This window comes from Pimephales promelas, chromosome 12 (genome assembly GCF_988280905.1).
Source record: "Pimephales promelas chromosome 12, fPimPro1.hap1.1, whole genome shotgun sequence".
Classification (NCBI taxonomy): domain Eukaryota; kingdom Metazoa; phylum Chordata; class Actinopteri; order Cypriniformes; family Leuciscidae; genus Pimephales; species Pimephales promelas.
In genome coordinates this window covers 33,967,850-33,988,913 of record NC_142780.1, presented here as the reverse complement: position 1 = coordinate 33,988,913, position 21,064 = coordinate 33,967,850, and the positions used below count along the sequence as shown (strand labels likewise).

At 38.8% G+C, this 21,064-nt stretch overlaps 2 protein-coding genes across 11 annotated transcripts in view; one reads left to right on the top strand and one right to left on the bottom strand.

Annotated features, from left to right (window-relative positions):
- Window positions 1–21,064, top strand: part of slc9a1a (solute carrier family 9 member A1a) — a 67,410-nt gene that overhangs the window by 5,590 nt on the left and 40,756 nt on the right. The window lies entirely within an intron of this gene.
- Window positions 3,836–19,656, bottom strand: LOC120478421 (uncharacterized). 10 transcript variants are annotated; one of them, XM_089118055.1, is made up of 20 exons: window positions 19,227–19,656; window positions 17,703–17,816; window positions 17,412–17,574; window positions 15,525–15,717; window positions 15,108–15,198; window positions 14,815–14,876; window positions 14,276–14,384; window positions 14,127–14,188; window positions 13,735–13,846; window positions 13,331–13,392; window positions 12,596–12,707; window positions 12,290–12,351; window positions 10,265–10,367; window positions 8,265–8,329; window positions 6,110–8,114; window positions 5,965–6,027; window positions 5,667–5,732; window positions 5,204–5,269; window positions 5,006–5,071; window positions 3,839–4,721 (listed from the first exon to the last, which is right to left on the bottom strand). In XM_089118055.1, exons 2-20 carry the CDS (start codon window positions 17,803–17,805, stop codon window positions 4,483–4,485), a joined length of 3,804 nt encoding a protein of 1,267 aa, XP_088974181.1. In that variant the 5' UTR covers window positions 17,806–17,816; window positions 19,227–19,656; the 3' UTR covers window positions 3,839–4,482. The 10 variants fall into 10 exon arrangements, 8 of the variants coding, with proteins under 8 accessions (XP_088974183.1, XP_088974185.1, XP_088974184.1 ...); XM_039670306.2 differs by lacking the exon at window positions 19,227–19,656 and having other exon boundaries at window positions 17,703–18,047; XM_089118056.1 differs by lacking the exons at window positions 5,204–5,269; window positions 19,227–19,656 and having other exon boundaries at window positions 17,703–18,047.

The window sequence follows — 21,064 nt, the reverse complement described above, 5'->3', positions numbered from 1 at the left end:
GCTTGTTTCTCTCGGTAAAGGTTTTCGTCAGCGATTAATAACATGCAGATAGTCACCTGGCAGCCAATCCCAGTCCCTCCCTGGGATGATGCTTGTTTTTCCCTTGACAGGCTGTTCACTTGTGACCAGGATCAATATAACTCATTGGTGCAGCCGTTACAAGCACCTTTCCTGACCCTGTAATCAGAGGAGCGTAACGCACAACAGAGTCTTCTCATTTGCATTTCTTGTCCGTTTACCCCTTTGATTTACATGGCAGATGTTTGTTTAGCATGTTCCATCTGCCAAGCCAGAAATTTTGACTGCTCCAACATCCAAGGCTCAATGCGATGAACAAAACATATGCATGTTTGATTCCAAATTACATTTACATTTATGAATTTGGCCGACGCTTTTATCCAAAGCGACTTGCATTGCATTTCAATGTAAACAGATAGGTAGTTAAATTAGATCGTTGGGAATGCAGATGCATGCAGTTCTGTGCAAGTAAATGATAAAACAATATGTGTACATGTTGGGACATTTCTACCATTTCACAATGCGTGGATATCGTCCCAGCCCGTCGTTGTGCAGGTAGAAGGGATCTGACATGCTCAGTATATCCCTGGGGGTTTGGTGTCCCTAGTCTTCTGCCAGCCTGCTCCCATTATAACATTCCCCAAAGGCAGCCATGTGTTTGCCAGGCGACGAGAACGGCCTGCAGACTTCACTGTGCCCTTGAGAGCATTCTGGGTAAATCTCCTGCAGCGATACACACTAACCAGGCTGAAGACAGAGAATGGCTGAGATAGAGTCTTGAACTCTTCAATTGAAAAAGTAATCAAAACGTTTTGGTTGGTGAGAATGGCACCATAAAAGTTGTAATCCAACCCGTCTGAACAAGCTGATCAAGGTCTTCAGGATCAGGAAGTTCTCACTCAAGAAACTCACTCTTCAGGATAGTGGATCTCGAGGGTCAGAGTTGAGTTTCACTGAAATCAAGGGATTTTAATTTGCTGTGCCACATTTGAATTCCCGCTGGAAATTGATTGGATCTAGGCATGCGTTGGCAAAGCTAGCTGCAGAATGATGGTTGGAGGTGGTTTCAAACTCGCGTCATTAGAGAAGGAAGGCCATTTTCAGATTTTTGTTAAAAATTATTTGTTTTTCTTCTGTGGTTTAACATGCATGGTTGAATTTTTTACACTGCTAACAAAGTAATGCATGCAAAAAAATCTCCTTATTCACCGCTGTGATAAAGAAAAAAAAAATGCAATTGTAAAATATTTTCAAATGAAAATAGCATTTGTTGTACATTCCTTTTTATTAGGCATATTTAAATAAAAAATATTGACTTGAAGTAAAAAATTTAGAATAATGCAAAATACACACATGCATAGATAGATAGTTAGGGTTGGGTATCGTTTGAATTTGAACGATTCTGATTCCGATTCCTTGTTTCGATTCCGGTTCCTGACGATTCTCGATTCCGATTCTTTTAAGAGGCAGGGTCAAAAAAGTTTAGCTAACCTTGCTAACCAACGGCCTTTCTGAAGGAAATAATCCTTTCTGAAGGAAATACACAAATATTCCTTTTGTCACAAATTTAGCATTTTGCCGAGATTTCGTTATTTTTAGAAAAGTGAAGCCACACTTTGGATCGCCGACGTAAGCTACTCATGTTCGACTCGCGCGGTTATACCAACACTTCCGGTAGACGCTTCTTCGTTGGTGTTGTTCAGCGGTTTCTTCTTCAGCTCGGCGGACTGTGAATATCGAAACTAGGAATCGAAATTTGAACTTTTGAACGATTCCAGGAAAAACGAAAAGTTAGTCCCGGTTCCAATCGATACTCGATTCTCGATACCCAACCCTATAGATAGTAAAACATTTATAAAGTAAAATATTCTGAAACAATCCAGTAGTTAAATCACATGGAAATTTTACAATGCAAAAAAAAATAATAATAATAAATAAATAACATAACATAAAATAGGCTTTACTTTCTTTATACTTCAATTTATTTCATTTATTCTAGTTTTTATGAGATGCACTCATTAATGCATTAATCATTTATGTATTGAGTGCTGGTGTTTTAAATTGCTTAAACACAAAACCTTGAGTGTTTTTACCTTGGTTAGTGGGTTTAGTGTCATGCAAACAATTAACCACTATAAAGAAATATAGGATTCCAGCAGAGACCACACACACACACACACACACACACACACACACACACACACACACACATACCCGTTTGTTGGGCTACAGGGACAATTTTTGAAATTTTTGGCAAATCAGACTGGGTATAGGGCTACGGGGACACCGGGTTCCAGTGGTGCTAGAGCTACAAAATATATATCAAAAATCATAAAAAAAATCTGCGAACCTATACACGACTTAAAATTAAAAGATTTTCTTTGGACAACTGAGATATAAAAAATGGCTCTTTTTCAGACTTTCTGGTGGTTTGTGAAGACTTTTCTGTAACACGGGCTATAAGGACATTGTGGTGTGCAGGGTCAATGATTTGACCATACACATACACCAAATATAACCTGCTTTGAAAGGACGCAAGGTGTATAAGGCCAAGTCACCATACACATACACCAAATATAACCTGCTTTGAAAGGACGCAAGGTGTATAAAGCCAAGTCACCATACACATACACAAAATATAACCTGCTTTGAAAGGACAGAAGGTGTATAAGGCCAAGTTACCATACACAAACACCAAATATAACCTGCTTTGAAAGGACGCAAGGTGTATAAGGCCAAGTCACCATACACATACACCAAATATAACCTGCTTTGAAAGGACGCAAGGTGTATAAAGCCAAGTCACCATACACAAACACCAAATATAACCTGCTTTGAAAGGACACATGGATAATAAGACCAAAGTGACTAAGGCACACCATTATAATAATATGGAATATATTACCGAACTGCCAACCCTACAGCTTCCGTGAGATGCCTTCTAAAAATAAATTGAATGAGCTCATCAAGCTCTTCAGGTTTGCTTGAAAATACAAAGGCAGGTGTGCTGAAGCAGGTTGGAAGTAAACCTCTACGCTAGAGTATAGGATTAACACATAGCCGCTGTCAATGTGTAGACGTGCTAGAGTATAGTGTTAGACTCGGCTGACCTTGACTTTAGATGCGCTAGAGTATCAATATTATAGGTATGTAGATAGGTTCATGATAAAAATCTACCATGTTTGACTACTAAACATAATTCATCTGCATTTAAGCTAAAAATGTTGAAAATAATATAAGTTGGTCATTAACACACAACATTTGTTGATTTACTGAAATATATTTGATTTGGTCACCTCAAGAATCCATTCCTTAAAAGGACAGCATTGTAAAAAATTACATATAAAATAAGTGAATCCTGACATTAAAAGGCCCAGGGTAACCACATAGCAAAATAAACAAAACAAAACTGCCTGTAAGCAAAATAAAGGATTAATAAATAAAATAATTAAAATGCATTTAATAATAAAAGAAATAAATTAAAATAAAAGATGAGGTTGACCTGAAAATGAAAATAATGTCATTAATGACTCACCCTGATGTCGTTCCAAGCCCGTAAGACCTCTGTTCATCTTCTGAACACAGTTTAAGATATTTTATATTTAGTCTGAGAGTTTTCTGTTCCTCCATTGAACATGTGTGTATGGTATACTGTTCTTGTCCAGAAAGGAAAAAAAGACATCAAAGGAGTCCATGTGACATCAGTGGGTTAGTTACAATGTTTTGAAGCATCGAAAATACATTTTGGTCCAAAAATAACGAAAACTACGACTTCATTCAGCATTGCATTGTCTTCCCGGTCTGTTGTCAACTTCACAGTGACCCTGCTTATGACGTATTGATCTGGTGCACCCGAGCGCTTTTGGCGATTAGGATCTGCGACATGCACACTGGCGCACCATTGTAAAAAAAAAATAATAATAAAAAAATATAGCAATACTAAAATACAAACAATGTAGAATAGCTTGAATACAGTGTGCGTCTCCCCCAGACAGTAAACAACGCTCGGGTGCACCAGATCAACACGTCATCAGCAGGGTCACTGTGAAGTTGACAACAGATTGGGAAGACAATACAATGCTGAATGAAGTCGTAGTTTTCGTTATTTTTGGAGCAAATGTATTTTTGATGCTCCAAAACATTGTAACTACCCCACTGATGTCACATGGACTACTTTGATGATGTCTTTATTTCCTTTCTGGACAAGGACAGTATACCGTACACACATGTTCAATGGAAGATCAGAAAACTCTCGGACTAAATCTAAAATATCTTAAACTGTGTTCAGAAGATGAACAGAGGACTTACGTGCTTGGAACGACATGAGGGCGAGTCATTAAATGACATCATTATACTTTTTATGGTGAACTAACCTTTAAGTGACCTAAAACATTTCTGAACATAGAACAGCAACTTGCAAAACATGACTAGAAAGGTAAAGGCTAAGGCGATCCAAAAGTGCATTTAGCGCTTAGCATTTGAATGTCTTTTAAACGCCAAGCCCCTGTTGCGAACAAAATCTCGAATGTTCTGAATGGATCTTTTCTCCAAGATAGGTTGTTCCTTTTCCTTGCACTTCAGACACTGCTCACTGGTGGCAGTGACACCGTTTTCAATTAAAGGCCTCATATGTTTCATCACAGCTCGTATCTCCTCCTCAGACCATGGTCTCTTCACACACCGCCTAGATTTGACATGGAAACCTGAACAATTAAAAAAATATTAGAAGATAAAAACAAAAGATAAAAGAGCCATCAAGATGTACTTGTAGGTAGGGATGTTGCTGTTCAAAATTGACAAACAAGCTGGAACTTGTGTAGACAATGTGTGTGATAATAAATTGACTTTAGTTCTGCTAAAACACTCCTTATTAAAAACAATACATCCAGCTTCTTTTAATACCTTATACGTCTAAACAAACCATGTAAGTGTTGACTGCACATTAGTGGTGCCTAGTGATGGACATGGCATCGCATTTATACAATACCTTGAGTAACTGAGTCGGGGAGATGAGGTGATCCGGAAGTTACACAGGCAGCGTTCCCCTGGTCATCTAAAAAAAATAATAATAATATTGCACAGTATAAATGTATGGGCTTAAAGAGCCTGTCTGCCAACCAATGTAAGTGTTGACTGCACATAGGTGGTGCCTAGTGATGGACATGGCATCGCATTAATACAATACCTTGAGTGACTGAGTCGGGGAGATGAGGTGATCTGGAAGTTACACAGGCAGCGTTCCCCTGGTCATCTAAAAAAAAATATTGCACAGTATAAATGTATGGGCTTAAAAAGCGTGTCTGCCTACCATGGGCATGGAGGGGATACATGTAGCACTGTAGACAGCCAATTCTATATTATAATAAGTATACTCATGGCAAAGTTGTTGAACCGGATAAAGTCAGGAGAGCGTAACTGTGCAACAATACCTGAGTGATAATTTTACTAGGAAATGATGTAGATTTTACACAGTCCAAGTCTTCACTGTTGTTTTAAAATGATCATGCAAACTACTGAACACATCAAAATACTAGCCAAGTTTATAACCATCATACTACTGGAAAATTCCTGACTAAAACATTTTAATAAACTCTAATGATGACATGATATTTGTTGGGCAAACTTTGGGTCCTTCATTCAGATTATACCTTGAGCTGCAGTCTCGGAGAGGTGAGGTGATTCAAAAGTCCCAGAAGCCAACATTTCTTCATTGTCTAAAAACAAAAAAAGACAAAAAAAAAAAAAAAAGTTGGTATCAATTACACAGCAAGGAGGGTAGGCAATAAAAGGTTAATTTTAAAAAGTTCATTTTTTTAAACAGTAGACAGTTATCTAAATGTGTATATATAAAAAAAGCCTATTTTAAATATTTCAGCAATACAATTACAGAATCCGCAACACGGAATGCAACAATTTCAGTAGCCTTGGAACCCAATTTAACAGTACCTTGCAATGTGGAAACATTAAGGAGTAATTGTGATCCTGTATCCATATCGTCGTCTATGCCATCTATTAAATGACATTGTAAAAATTAACACATTTTATTACACAGACACCGAAGTAGATTTAACAACATGTAAATGATACGTACCACCAATTTCGTCCAGAGATTTTCCTTGAATATCCTTCACACTTCCCTTCTCCATAGCCATAAGCAGCTTTGAGATCTTAGCCAGCTGAATTGTAGACTGGGGCAGTCGATAGTACTCCCTATGCACCCTAATGTCATGGCCGAGAAAATCGGCCAGCTGGTCCAGTTCATTATCTTTTAAGTTCATGACTTGGCTTATTGTGGCGATCTGTTTGCGAAGGTACGTTGATCTGAGGTTTTGAGGGTCTTCGGCTCCACAAGCATCTGCATATTTACCAAACTGCCCTCTGTAGTGACCATCACTACAAGGAACAGCGAACAGGTAATTGTTGTTTTCTGTTACTCCACACTCTTTCCGCTTACTAACGAGGAGTGACAGGTTAGCAGTCATATCAGGGGTCAGGATCACAGCAACCTTTCGTCCTTTTTTCCCCCTCAATTCTACTCTGGCGAATTGTTTGCAAAGTCTCTTCTCAACTTCTGTCAGCCCAGTGCTTATGTCATCGTTTAGCTGTGACATGTCACGACCTTCAAAATTTTTTACAGTCATCCGTGCCACTTCACCTTCCCTCCTCCTATTAAACAAAATGACTTGACAGAGGGTCACCTTTGCTAGTGCTGCATAAGTGCCTGTTGTTGGGTCTTCGGCTAGTTTCTCCTTAGCCAATTCCACTTGCTGACCAAGATATAACTGTAGCTTCTGAACGTCTTTGGCCAGTGGAAGCCTGCTGCTCTTGTTGTATTTTGCCTCACTCAGGTTAGATAAGGCAGAATGGGAAACTAATTCAGACCACTTTGTTTCATGAAGTGCATGAAACCTCCTGATGGAATCGATCGCCTCTTGGTCCTCTTCCATGAGGACACGACACATGATGAGGTCACTTATCTTTCTGAGAGAATGCCCAATTTTCAGGGCCAAACTTGGGGCTTTGAAAGTGTTGTTTTCATGATCAAAACCTGAAACTCTCTTGACAGCACTAGTAAGAATAAAGAAGTTGCATGGTTTTATCGCTTCTTCCATGTTATGGATTCTAGTTGTGTGGCGCAAAGTCACAAGTAATCTCCCAAGTTCCCGTACTTTCTGTCTTATATACTCATGCTTTGATCTGTCATTCCCATGCTTATTAAAGAGGGACTGGGCAAACTGCATGATATAATGATCATTCCTTATTGCAGTGGACACGTCATCCCTGTGCATTTTGCCCAACACGGACCAAAGTTCACTTGAAATTGGCTGGGACATTGTAGACTGAGCAGATGCTATACCAAAGGCTCTCTCTCTAAACTCGGGTCTCTCTTCAGTATTATTCTCAGGTCTTAGAGCACATCTCTTCATGTGCCGAGAAAGTTCGGCTCTGGATAACATACCCTTACAGTACAAGCAGTAATCGTAAGTCTCAGTGCTGCTGCTCTGTTTGGAACTCCTTTTCACTTTAAGGCAGCCTGACCCTGTGGTTTTAACAGTAGAGTTATGCTTGAAGTTGCCAAGGTTTCGGAATTTCTCAAGAAGAACCTTTCTGTCCTTTGATGATTTGGGGAACTGGAGCGCCTGTGCGATTTCAGCATTTTCATTGACATGCCTCTCGAGATGACGTGCAAATTTTGTTTGAGGTTTTTCACATACAAAACAATAATTGACTTGGCTTTTAATGAATTTCGCTGATTTGGTTGGGGATTTACTTTGGCCAAGAACATCCACAGTACCCTTTTCGTTACTCGCATCTTTTGTTTTCTGCAGGTATGACTCTGAGCTTTCTGGTTCTGGGTCACTTTGGAGATCACCAGTAGTTTCTAGATCCATCAGGATATTCTTACAGATATCCCTTGAGTTGTCCTCTATATCTATGGTTTGGTCTTGTTCAGGGAAAGTAACACCTAAATCAGGCAAATTAGTGGTATGGGACTTTTTGGATGGTCCAGGCAACTCAACACTCAACTCTGTCCCTGAGCTTTCTGAATCCGATACAGATGCTGGGATGTACTCGTCACCAGATGAGACATCGTCCTGTAAAGTACATTAAATTAATTAATGAAATTAAATTTAGTTAACAGCATACTTTAACAGAAATACAAATAGGAAGGATGGATGTCAAAAACAAACTGCTAAGAGCCATCCTATTGATATTAAGCATATTATACTTCAATGCACACTTACATCTGAAATATCCCAGTCTTCTGAGGATTTCTGGAGGCAGATTTTATGCCACACACCAGAACATTCTTCACAGACAAAATTAGGCAGCGTTAGACAACAATTAGTCAATTCCCCATGCTGACCAATTACATACTAATTTTCTTATTAAATGCAAACAGCTTCACACTAATGATCAAGAAATACTAACAAAATGAACTGTTCAGTACAAATGCACAGTTTGAGTGATGGCTAAAACTTTCCATTTAGACAAAAAGTAGACAGGTTTCGACCATTAAGGCAGAATTCACTGGAGTGGCAGAGCATTTACATTACCCATTCAAAGTCAAAGTTAAAAATGTATGTAGTGATCCCACACAATAAATTCAGCAACACCACTAAACATACACATAAAGTAAACTGAAAACTTAAGCATAAAGTGAGTTCAGAATGAAAAGCAGATTTTTTGAAAAATGACTGTTCAAATGGTGCATTCTGATGGGATTTCCAAACAGAATTAAACATACAAATGATATATGGCATTGTCCGAACAATCAAGGGATTTGAGATTCTGATTTTAAAACACTGTTATTGTAAAAACAGACACATTAACAGTCTGACCTGACAAAACACATTCTTTTTTAAATGTGCAACATGGAAGGTGTGAGGCCATACAAGCTATGATTCAGAATGCATCCTTGGCCCAGAGAGTTCTGGCAGAATAGTCTAATGGGGAACAGAAATTATGAAATGTTCATCCTACATTAATTAATAAGGCTAGTGAGAATAAAAACAAGGAAAGTAATTGGAAAGGTGCGGAGACACCTCCAAGCATTTGGATAGCCAATTGCTTGGTGGCTCTATTGAATTAGGTCCTGATTTATTAGCCCTAATTTTTTTGTTCATTATGAGCTTTTATATACAGTTCATCTATCATCTCAATCAGCCAAACTAAATTCTAATTCCACTCGAAAAGCCCACTGAAACTATCATCAACTCAGATGCGTAAATAAGGCCCAGTGACTTATTGGAAGGCACGAAGTAAAAAAATATATATATAAGTTAGAAAAAAAAAACACTTGGAAATGCTTATTGGTCAGACAAAAAGAAATTTGCAAGTTTGATAGTTTCTGCTCAAAGGGTTTAACATCCTATTTGAAGTTTGTGAGCATATGCATAATTACAGAAAGACTTTAGCAATGACATGAGTGCACCACGGACTTGAGGGCATATGCTTGTTGATACTCATTAGACATAATGAAATGTTTGTGCATTATGCTTCTCAGCCAAGCGAATCTTTAAAAATGCTGACGAAGAAGCACAAATATTGCCCTATGTTCACGTAGCACATCAAACAAAGAACTGCCTTTTTTGCATTGTTATCGTCGCAAATATGGGATCGTTAAATTTTGTCTACATCAAATTCAAACAGCGATGTTTCGCTTATTGTGCGATTGGGTTAACATTGCAAACAACTCATCTATAAGTTGTAATTGTATTTCGTTCACACTAATGAATAAAGTCCATTAAAGACGCGTTTAGCTGAGCTGCAGCGAACCGGATGAAAGAAGAAAACATTTGTGAGAATTTTACGTTGTAGCCTAATTTAGGCCTAAGTCTAATCAACAAAGAGCAATAGGACAGTTAGCCTAATAATATAAATGATCACAGCAAAGGAATTAAGAACTTGTTCAACATCCAAAAACGAAAGTCTCCAGGGGTTAGGGAAACCCTGCGCGATCTGATTAGAAATGCCAAAATGGTAAATTTAGCCAAAAGGCAACAAGTTTGCAGGTATGCTCTCTGTTCTTTGCTATGTGCCTCAGCTTGCAAACTCACTTGCCTGGTACGTCATAGTATCTGCCACTCCAGTGTTTTCCACCGCAATGGTTTTTGAACTGATAAAACATTCAATCAACATGCTTTATAGGTGTGAGTCTGGAACTGACCGATAACATGAAATTAAACAACTTATGGTGTACTGAGAAATGCATTAATTAGGAGAAGATGAATAACACACTTACGTTTGCATCTTACACCGTGCCATTTGATAGATGTCAAAGGTGAATGGCATATCCAGCATTTGTCAATTCTCACCAGTTCAAAAACCAGCTTATGGACTGTACACTGTGAAAACATTTTTTTAAAACAAATATAAATATAAAACCTTTACACACACAAATTATATCATGAATTAATTTTTTTGTGTGTTTTTTTTTACTTTCACACAACCAAGAGATAAAATCAGGAGAGATAAAAAAGGGGGAAATAAATTACTTTTGAGATATAATAGCGAAGTAAATTCAATTCATATGACTTATGTTTAGGTTGGTTAACTGTTGGGGTGTCACTCGTCACACACACAAAAGAGAAAGATTTACTTCTACCACTTCTGCCACAGCACTACATAACCTCAAACTGCAAGAAAATAGGTTGATTAAACCTGGACTATCTAATTAAGCAAAGCAAGAAAAGTAAAGCCAATTCTAAGAAACTAAAGTAAAAAAAAAAATGTGAAAAAAAAGGTAAAAATCTTTGTACGTGTGTAACACACACAAACTCTAGGTATGTAAGGACACTTTCCTTTGGACTATCAATGACATCCATGCTGAAACTAAGACTTCCACTATTGAACTGCCAGTGTGTGGCACACTCAGAAAAAATCCAGTGTTGGGGGGACACCGTGATTAGAAAAGACCATCCATCCTGAATAGAGGACATAATGGATGGGCAGCTTCTGTCCTGCAGAGTTTAGCACCAAGCCGAATTAAACACACCTGAAAAAGCTAGTCACCCTGCTGAAAAATCCAGCTAAAACCAGCCTAGGCTGGTTGGCTGGTCTTAGCTGGTTTAATCTGGAAGTAGCTGGTTTTAGTTGGTCACCCAGCCTGGCTTAGCTGGTTAAGCTGGTCTCCCAGCCTGGCTACCAACTTGACCAGCTAAGACCAGCCTGACCAGCTGAAAAAGTGTTCAAAACCCCTCTAAAACCAGCCTGATAAACCAACTAACCAGGCTGGGAGACCAGCCCAAACCAGCCAACCAGCCTTGGCTGGTTTTAGCTGGATTTTTCAGCAGGGCAATGTTTTCAGGATTACTAGAAAAGAGTTTGTCAGGGTTGGAGCTAAACTCTGCAGGACAGTGGCCCTCCAGGACAGACGTTGCCCATCCTTGATATAGTTACACATAGATGCCACAACTAAGAATGTATATAAAAGCCATTTTACAAGTACATGCTGTAGTTTCTACATCTGTGTGTGACACAGGAATATTCATGTTATGTGAGGACAGTTTGTGTCACACACAGATGTAGAAACTACAGCATGTACTTGTAAAATGGCTAGTTAAGGAATATTGTTTTCCCTATTTTATATACATTCTTAGTTGTGGCATCTATGTGTAACTATATCAAAGATGGGCAACGTCTGTCCTGGAGGGCCACTGTCCTACAGAGTTTAGCTCCAACCCTGACAAACTCTTTTCTAGTAATCCTGAAAACATTGACTAGCTTTTTCAGGTGTGTTTAATTCGGCTTGGTGCTAAACTCTGCAGGACAGAAGCTGCCCATCCATTATGTCCTCTATTCAGGATGGATGGTCTTTTCTAATCACGGTGTCCCCCCAACACTGGATTTTTTCTGAGTGTGCCACACACTGGCAGTTCAATAGTGGAAGTCTTAGTTTCAGCATGGATGTCATTGATAGTCCAAAGGAAAGTGTCCTTACATACCTAGAGTTTGTGTGTGTTACAACCTGTCCTCACATAACATGAATATTCCTGTAACACACAAACTCTAGGTATGCAAGGACAAAGACATCCATGCTCAAACTTTAAGACTTCCACTATTGAACTGCCAGTGTGTGGCACACTCAGAAAAAATCCAGTGTTGGGGGGACACCGCGATTTGAAAAGACCATCCATCCTGAATAGAGGACATAACCACCGTACTGTAGCTGTAAGAGGTTTATTAAAACACTGAAAACTGTTCCAAGGAACATCCCATTACTTCTAACCACTGGTCAATTTCGAAACACAAGTGAATTCAAACTCACCTCACAAGCAGAGTCATTCAGCGCAGCTCTGGATGCGTGACACTCTGATCTCGGTTCAGTCTCTGTACAAGGGAACACGCAAGATTCAGTGCTTGGCTTTCCTCATATCATAAAACCACATATAGGCAAAACATAGTCAACTCACATCCCTGATAGACAAAGTCCTACTCAAAATGTCCATCAAACCATAAAATAATTATCTAAAAATAGCCTGACAGTGCCAGATGTTTTTCATGCTTTAAACCCTTAGCAGGCATGACATTCATTCCCAGAAGTCAACAACATTTACTCAAAACTATAACTGACCACTGGCAGGGTCTGTTGATGACACAGGGGGCGAGCCCTCCTGGGGCTGGACATCAACTTCACCAATCCCCTCTTTCTCAGAAGTGCCACATTGACCTCTGACATGGTGTACCTAAAACAAGAACAGCAATATGCAAAGATGAACAGGCATCAACTGGCACAGATGATAATACTGCATATGTGCAAAGACAGAATATTTAACAAAATTAGGAACCATTTTGTATAGGGGAGACATGTCACTGAAAAAAAATAATTTTACCATCAAGCCGCAAGAAACAGCTGACCATGGTCCATGAACCATATAGGTACACATAGATGCCACAACTAAGAATGTATATAAAATAGGGAAAACCCTATTCCTTAACTAGCCACTTTACAAGCACATGCTGTAGTTTCTACATCTGTGTGTGTTACAGGAATATTCATGTTATGTGAGGACAGGCTGTAACACACACAAACTCTAGGTATGTGAGGACACTTTCCTCTGGACTATCAATGACATCCATGCTGAAACGAAGACTTCCACTATTGAACTGCCAGTGTGTGGCACACTCAGAAAAAATCCAGTGTTGGGGGGACACCGTGATTTGAAAAGACCATCCATCCTGAATAGAGGACATAACCACCGTACTGTAGCTGTAAGAGGTTTATTAAAACACTGAAAACTGTTCCAAGGAACATCCCATTACTTCTAACCACTGGTCAATGTCAAAACACAAGTGAATTCAAACTCACCTCACAAGCAGAGTCATTCAGCGCAGCTCTGGATGCGTGACACTCTGATCTCGGTTCAGTCTCTGTACAAGGGAACACGCAAGATTCAGTGCTTGGCTTTCCTCATATCATAAAACAAGTTTACAGTTTATGTCAAGTTTAGGCTTAGAATCAGGGTGAAGTACTTTAACATCAGTGTTTTTCACCTATCATTACCCTATAATTTTAGGGAAAAATTATGGGTAGGGTTAGGTTTAGGGGTAGGGATTGGGTAATGACTAAATTTGGGACAGGAATGTTAATCCAGGATCAACAAAATATGTTGATCCAGGACCATGTATTACTTGGCAAAATCACGGCGACCCTGTAAACCCTCAGCAGGCATGACATGCATTCCCAGAAGTTAACTCAAAACTATAACTGACCACTGGCAGGGTCTGTTGATGACACAGGGGGCGAGCCCTCCTGGGGCTGGACATCAACTTCACCAATCCCTGGTTTCTCAGAAGTGCCACATTGACCTCTGACACAGTGCACCTAAAAAAAAACAAACAGCAATATGCTAAGATGAACAGGCATCAACTGGTACAGTGTCCATTTCACCTAAGAGGGACACCCTCAATCAAACCCTTAATCAAACCTTTAAGTTTATGACACTCAAAATGATGTAGACAGGGAAACAAAATTTTAAATAATGACCTTCTTTACAGACAAAGATATTCAGACTGTATCTGCAGTATGATAATGAATTCAGAAATATGTCCCTTAATTCTAAACATTCAGACATCCCGCAATAAACAGCTGAATTCAAACTAACCTCATGCTCAGGGCTGTCTGGTGTGGGACTGAATGTCTGACACTCTGCTCTCAATTCAGTGTCTGTTGAAGAGAACACAGGACATGAAGGCACAGTGCTTTACAGGACCCCAGTATTTCCCAGGCATTGCTTATTCAAGAGGGACTCACTTCTGACTAAATCTGTAGAGAAAACATTGGGTTCCAAGTCATGGGTGTGGTCACCAAGCACTGCAACGGAGTGTTGGCCAGAAGAGAAGCTTGCACCACTAAGCTGTGTCTAAACAAGTTAAACAGAAAATGCACATGTGAACTTGGACATCACCTACACAACTGTGTTATTGTATAGTTGACCTGACTAAGACAGAGTAACAATTTAAAATGTTCTGACCCTTGAATATGATTGGCTGGATCACATTGGATCCTTTTGGAAAATTCTCATAACGTCACATCTCTGGCTGCATTTTTCCTTTGTTAGTTCAACAAAGTTACGCTGTCTGCATTTGTGAATTACTTGCCTACAATTCAGCTACAGAAAATATATTTTGCGGAAGAACTGTTACTTCCGAATAATTAATTACGTTTTGCTGTGCCCTCATTCAATAAAACTATACCAGGTGTGTGTGGTGATGCTTTGTGTTGTGACATTTCCTTAGCCATTGTAAAACAATGGGACATGTTGCTTTAACAGACACTGTATTCAGCCTTACCTCAGAAGCAGAACAGCCTGATGTCATATTGCAGGACTGGAGTTCTGGTCTCTCTCTGGTCTCTGCAGAATACAGAAAAGAATATGAGCAAGACCAGGGAGTGTGGGGTTGTGGGTCACTCTAGAAGCAACCACTGGTTCACATCCTTTATAGACACAATAAGTTTATATGCCCACCATAACTACTGTAAAACCATCTCCGTTAACATGGCAATATGTGGCATAAAAGTTTCTTACTCATCTACAGTACACCATTGACAACTAGATAAAACATTAAGTCAAAAAGTCACTGACCTTCAATAAAGACTGTGGATGACATGATTTGGTCTTGGACACTGTCTTTAGTAGACTCTTGGACAGAAATGCTTGTAACAGTAGGGGGAATCTAAAAACATACAGGACAACATATACAGATAAGCTTGGTGGCATCAGCTGGGAGAGTCAAGCAAAGTTGAGATTAACCTGACAAGATTGACTGAGAACTGGATTGAATACTACAAAGCAGTGATTTCTGTTTTTTTTTTTTTTGGTTCTAAATGACACTAATAAGCGATAGGTGTTGTGTAATCTCTGTGGCATCATGAAACTGACTCAGCATAACACACGTTAGCTTTTAAGACAGATGATTGCATTGTTATCAAGATGTCAAAATATAGGCTTTAAACAATGACACCAATTCATAGGGGAAAAAAAAGAAGACAAGTGACCCACCTCTTTACGCCAGGGCCAATCTTTCCCACCATAGTCATAAGTGATTTCAGTTCCTGCCGTAATTTCCTTCAGAGCAAAAAGGCAGAGATGTGGCTTCCCTTCTACTTCGATCAACTTCATTCTGCAATTCGGTGCCTTGAATTCATCGTTTGCTAAACGCCCAAAAGAACCGTCCTCAAGAGCTCCGTCAATACTGAAAATATACAAACATCATGTACTAAACAGACGTTTATAGTGAAACACTTTTGAATTGTGCCAACATACAGTTGTATTAAAAGTATAGTTCGATGCATTTTTTCTTGATAAAACGATATCAACAGTTTGATAAAGTTTATGCACCAAAAGCAGAAAGAAACTCACTTGAACCATAGTCTGGTAATACCAAACTCTGCGACTTCGCTTTGCTTCATAGACAGAGTCTGGCATGGCACAATTAAAAAGTTTTCTTTCTCGCTGGGGCGCTACTGAGAGATGTCGATGTACAGAAGCGAAATGAAATTGAGCGGAAGTACAAGTCTGACGTAGTCAGGCTACTTGAATCGCGCACCACACGGAGCATTTATCCGCTCAGCTCAAAGTCCGAGCAGCAGCGCAGCGTGAGCTCACCAGAGCAGACGCATTTACTCTCATCATCTCGCTCACGAGATCCAGTGAGAAGCGCTTGACTTCAGTGAAGAACACTAATGTCTCAGTGATTTAAATCAGTTTAAAGGCAGATGAAACAACACTGACGAACAGGAGAAACACTGTGCGCAACGGTACAGTCAGAATCTAAATTGATACTGAATCCATTTTTCATGGATTTACTGTAATGATAGCCTAGTAATATTAACTGCACCATGAAATTAGGTATATACTGAATTGTATTATATTATTAATGTAGAAAATGTATTAAATGACTAATAAAAATATAATTACAGTATTTAATAATGTATTTAGGCTACTGTTTTTCATACAAATACCATAGAAACCATAAAGTTACAATTTGCCATGATAGTGAGGTGCTAAGTTATAGGATATGTCTGGCTTTATCTGTGGTTATCATGATCCAAGCGCATGATACTGGATGACCAATGGTTAATTTTAATAAAAATCAAACAGTCAGAATATTACATTTTACCAAATAAAAATATGGTCATATATATATATATATATATATATATATATATATATATATATATATATATATCTTACAGATGTTACTGTTTTTGTTAATGAACATTAATTTAACATAGTAGTATTAGCTTGAGTTAGGATGCAGATTTACTGTCAACTCACTGTCAAATATGCGTTTCGAGACAAAACATGCAACAGCACTGCAAACTGAGCAAAAATGACAAATGTTTATATGTTCAAACATGAATGTTCTACATGGGGTGTGACCGGTTAATAAACGGAGGTCTGAAATCTCTGCCGCTTTACCAATCAGAGTAACACGGTTGACCGCTGACACAGAGTAAAGCCTTGTATATACTCGACGCGTCCGCACGAGCATGAAGGTGCGCGCGGCAAAAATAGCACGTTCGGTGCGCAAGAACGGCAAGACCCCAACATCGCGTGGCGCCGTGTCCTAAGACGACCGACTTTTAACCGAATCTGCCCGAGCATGTAGCTACGTCTCACCGCAACGCAGTTTGCGCGTCTAAATTGCAAAGTTTTTTTGGTGTTAAGGATTTGTTTACTGTGTGTGATTCATTTATTGGAAAGCACATTCACATCAAGTTGTCTTGCTGTTAATTTTAAATAAACGTAGAGCAAGTAGCTAATCAGTGTCCGTTCGTTTATTCAGTTGTCCTATAACAGACGAACGTCGCAACGCATAAGCCCAACTTCAGAAATCCTGACTTCACAATAGAAATCTAAACATATTAGTCATTCTGAACCTACCACCATGTCTTCCTCTTCCATTTAAACTCAAACATGAAGGTCGAACATGCATTGTGGTACAGTTTACGTCTATGTTCAGCTTCAGCTGCATCAATGAGCTCCCCTCTGTACTCCACCACAAAGTCTCCTTGATTGAAAACAGCTAAAGTGAAGATACCACGACCTGCAAACACAACCTTATTAATGTTTGTAAAATTAATAGTGATAAACTGAAAACAATTATAATATCAATTCAAGAACCAGTAACGTGTAACCCCTCAGGCTAGCCTACAGTGTGTCAAAGTCACTTACCTTTAACAGGATTAATATATTTAATTTCTAACATTGAACTCTTGTCTCTTCCAGCAAGGATGTGATTAGTGGCATCCTGAAGGGGAGTAGTTCTCCGTGGCATGACTGAATTTGCTAAGGAAATTAAGAACAAAAATGTTAACACCACATCTTCTCACATCTCAACACTACTTTTAATCTCACTACATGGATATTTAAACAGTTTCAATTGAGCTATGCTTTCATAACATTCACATAAAATTTCCCTGCTGTCAGTATATCAATACCTTTTAAGTTCTGTGAGGAGATAGACACCGACAGACAGATGAACAAAAGGATCTAATTTCAATGCCCTAAAACATTAGCCCTCGGTTTCACAGACAAGGCTCAAGCTAGTCCCAGACTAACATGCATGACTGAGCTGTTTTAACTCAAAAAAACTTGCATTGACAGATCTTAAAATATGTCAGAGTCATAGTTTTGTCTCAAAATGCACACCAGCTTAATCCTGGCTTAGTGTAAACCAGTGGTTCTCAACTCTAGTCCTTGCAGCACACTGCTCTGCATATTGTGTATGTCTCCCTTATTTAATACACCTGATTCAGATCCTCAGCTCGAGCTAAAGATCTGAATCAGGTGTATTAAATAAGGAGTTGAGAACCACTGGTGTAAACCATGTCTGTGAAACAGGGCTTTAGATCTCTTAGAAATGTAATGTGCTTCACTAATACAACTATAAGAGTGCAAAAAATAATATAATGCAATTTAAAAATGTAAAACTTTAAAATATTATGTAAACAAATATTTCCAGTGTATACTGAATAATATGTCCTGTCATCCATGTTCAGTTACTCTGTCAATCCTGTTACTTTCATTAATTTCTTAAAAAGTATTAACAATTATATTTGTAATGATCTTCAAAGTTTTTCTATTGTAACCCTACATGTATTTTTGTCAAAGCCCTATTTTTTTATACTTCTCTTGTATGCATGTCTTATATATATTTCTCATATATATATATATATATATATATATATATATATATATATATATATATATATATTAATTGACGTGATCACCCTCATGGAAAATGTAAGATTGAAAAAAAAAAACATTTGCAAATCCCAGGGAAAAGAAGCACTAAAATACTGCTCATGTGTGAAAACTATAACATAGTTCTACTTAAAACTATTGGATATAGTAATGCATGCGTCTGTAAAGGCATGACAAAAATATCAGCACATGAGGTAGATAAATAGTCATAAAATAAAAAAGATGGCACAATACAATTTCTTGTAACTCTTAAGCTGCCTTCATTTCATGGATATTTTTTAACAAATCGATCAAATGTAACGCTATTATATTTTTTAATGTGTCAAAGTTGAAGGCCTTGAATTTGCGGAAGGACCCGTTTTACTGTTGAGTTTAACTTTATATTGTCTTTATTTGTATGTCTCTTTGGAAAAAAAGCATCTGCTAAACACCAAAACCGTAACAATACTTGTCATTGGAACCTATTAAAACGTTTAGTTATTAATTTCTTACCTGCTCTCCACGACGTGCTTCTCAGAACTCCCGGGAAAATTAATCAGCTGATGACTGACGTAGCTCTCTCCTATCCAGCCAATCAAAATGAGTTTTCAAATGTGAGCATGCGCAGTTCCCGCCTTGTGTATAATGTCCCGCGTTGTGTATAATTTCCCGCGCTTGTGTGTCCCAACATGCAGGGACCCCGACAACCGATAGGGGGCAGTGTCGGACACACAACTATACAAAATATGTCAGGTTTTTGGTACATGAAGACTTTTGAGAAAACCACTTTTTGGGTATTAAAACATGCTGAGAAAAGGTTTTATAAGGTTTATTTTTATGAGGACAGCCAACTGTCCTCATATACCAGAGGGTCCTCATTGCTCTTTGAAATGTCTTGAAATCTGTCCTTCTATGCCCCAAAACAAACACACACACACACACACACACACACACACAGGCTAAAGCAAGACTGCCCGACCCACCTGATCAGATTGTTGGGGAAGAATAGCCTGTTGATGCTGTTCTACAGGTCTGAACAAACAACACCCCATAGATGACACGCATCTGAAAGCCATGCCTTTTAGCATGTTAAGTAATCCTGCCCACTTCTAGCTGCAAACATATGTGGTCATACATGAAACATGATACAGCAAATCTTCCCAGCTGACACTTTTCTATCGCCACGGTATAGATCATCATGTTGGCTCTCACCTGACGGGTACTTTAGCATTCTGCTCATGTCCATCTCCAGTGGCTTGCAGAGGCAGTCGTGATGACTTTGCTGCTTGTAATTAAGGGCTGTCAGGACCATTCTCTCTAACGCCAGGCAATTTATTGCAGTCTAGTGTTCCCTAAAGGCCTTTGTAAGTGGCATAAAAATCCTTATAAAATCACACATTTAAATATGCAGTGCACTGTAACATTATAACACCTTGTACAGTAGATGATCATTCAAATTGTGCATTTGAGTCTAAAATTCTACACAAGCACAAGAATGCAAATGCTGCTTATTTTGAACACTTTCACATCCTTTACGTAAGGAATAAATAACCCCGGTCCATTGAATTATTAGAAAATAATGTACACCTGAGGTGGTAATGCGGCCACAACACGAAACAGATTGGCCGTTCTGAATTCTATACTGATGCAACTTATTTTTTTCTCAACAATCCATTTTTTGACTCGTGCGACTTATTTTCTGGAAAATACGGTACGCATCACTTAATGTATTTGGGTATGAGAGATTTGGCTCCTTAAAGGGTTAGTTCACCCAAAAATGAAAATTAAGTCATTAATTACTCACCCCCATGCTGTTCCAACCCCGTAAGACCTTCGTTCATCTTCGGAACACAAATAAAGATATTTTTGATTGAATCTGAGAGCTGGATCAGTCCTATAGACTGCCTAAGGGACTGGCTCTTGACGGCCCATAAAGTCATTAAAGAAAAGGTTTAAATATTCCATGTGCCTACAGCGGCTCAATTATAAGTTTATCAAGCGACGAGAATACTTTTTGTGCGAAAAAAACATAAATAACGACTTTATTCCACTATTCCAGTACTTCCTTATGGGCGCATGCGCGAGAACTGAGACGAGGACGTTCTCATTCGTCTACTTCTTGTTACCGGCTGCTCACCGCTTAGGAGTTTTACCGCCCCCTACCGTATAAAATGATGTGCTGCTATAGCTGGAAGCGCAAAACTTTCTGTTTACGAGCAGAGGAAGATGCGCGCTGTACATACGCTTTTCAATTTGCGTATTTTCCGCACTATAAGGTGCACTTAAAAGCCTTTAATCTTCTCAAAAAACGACAGTGTTCCTTATAATCCGGAGCGCCTTATATATGGATC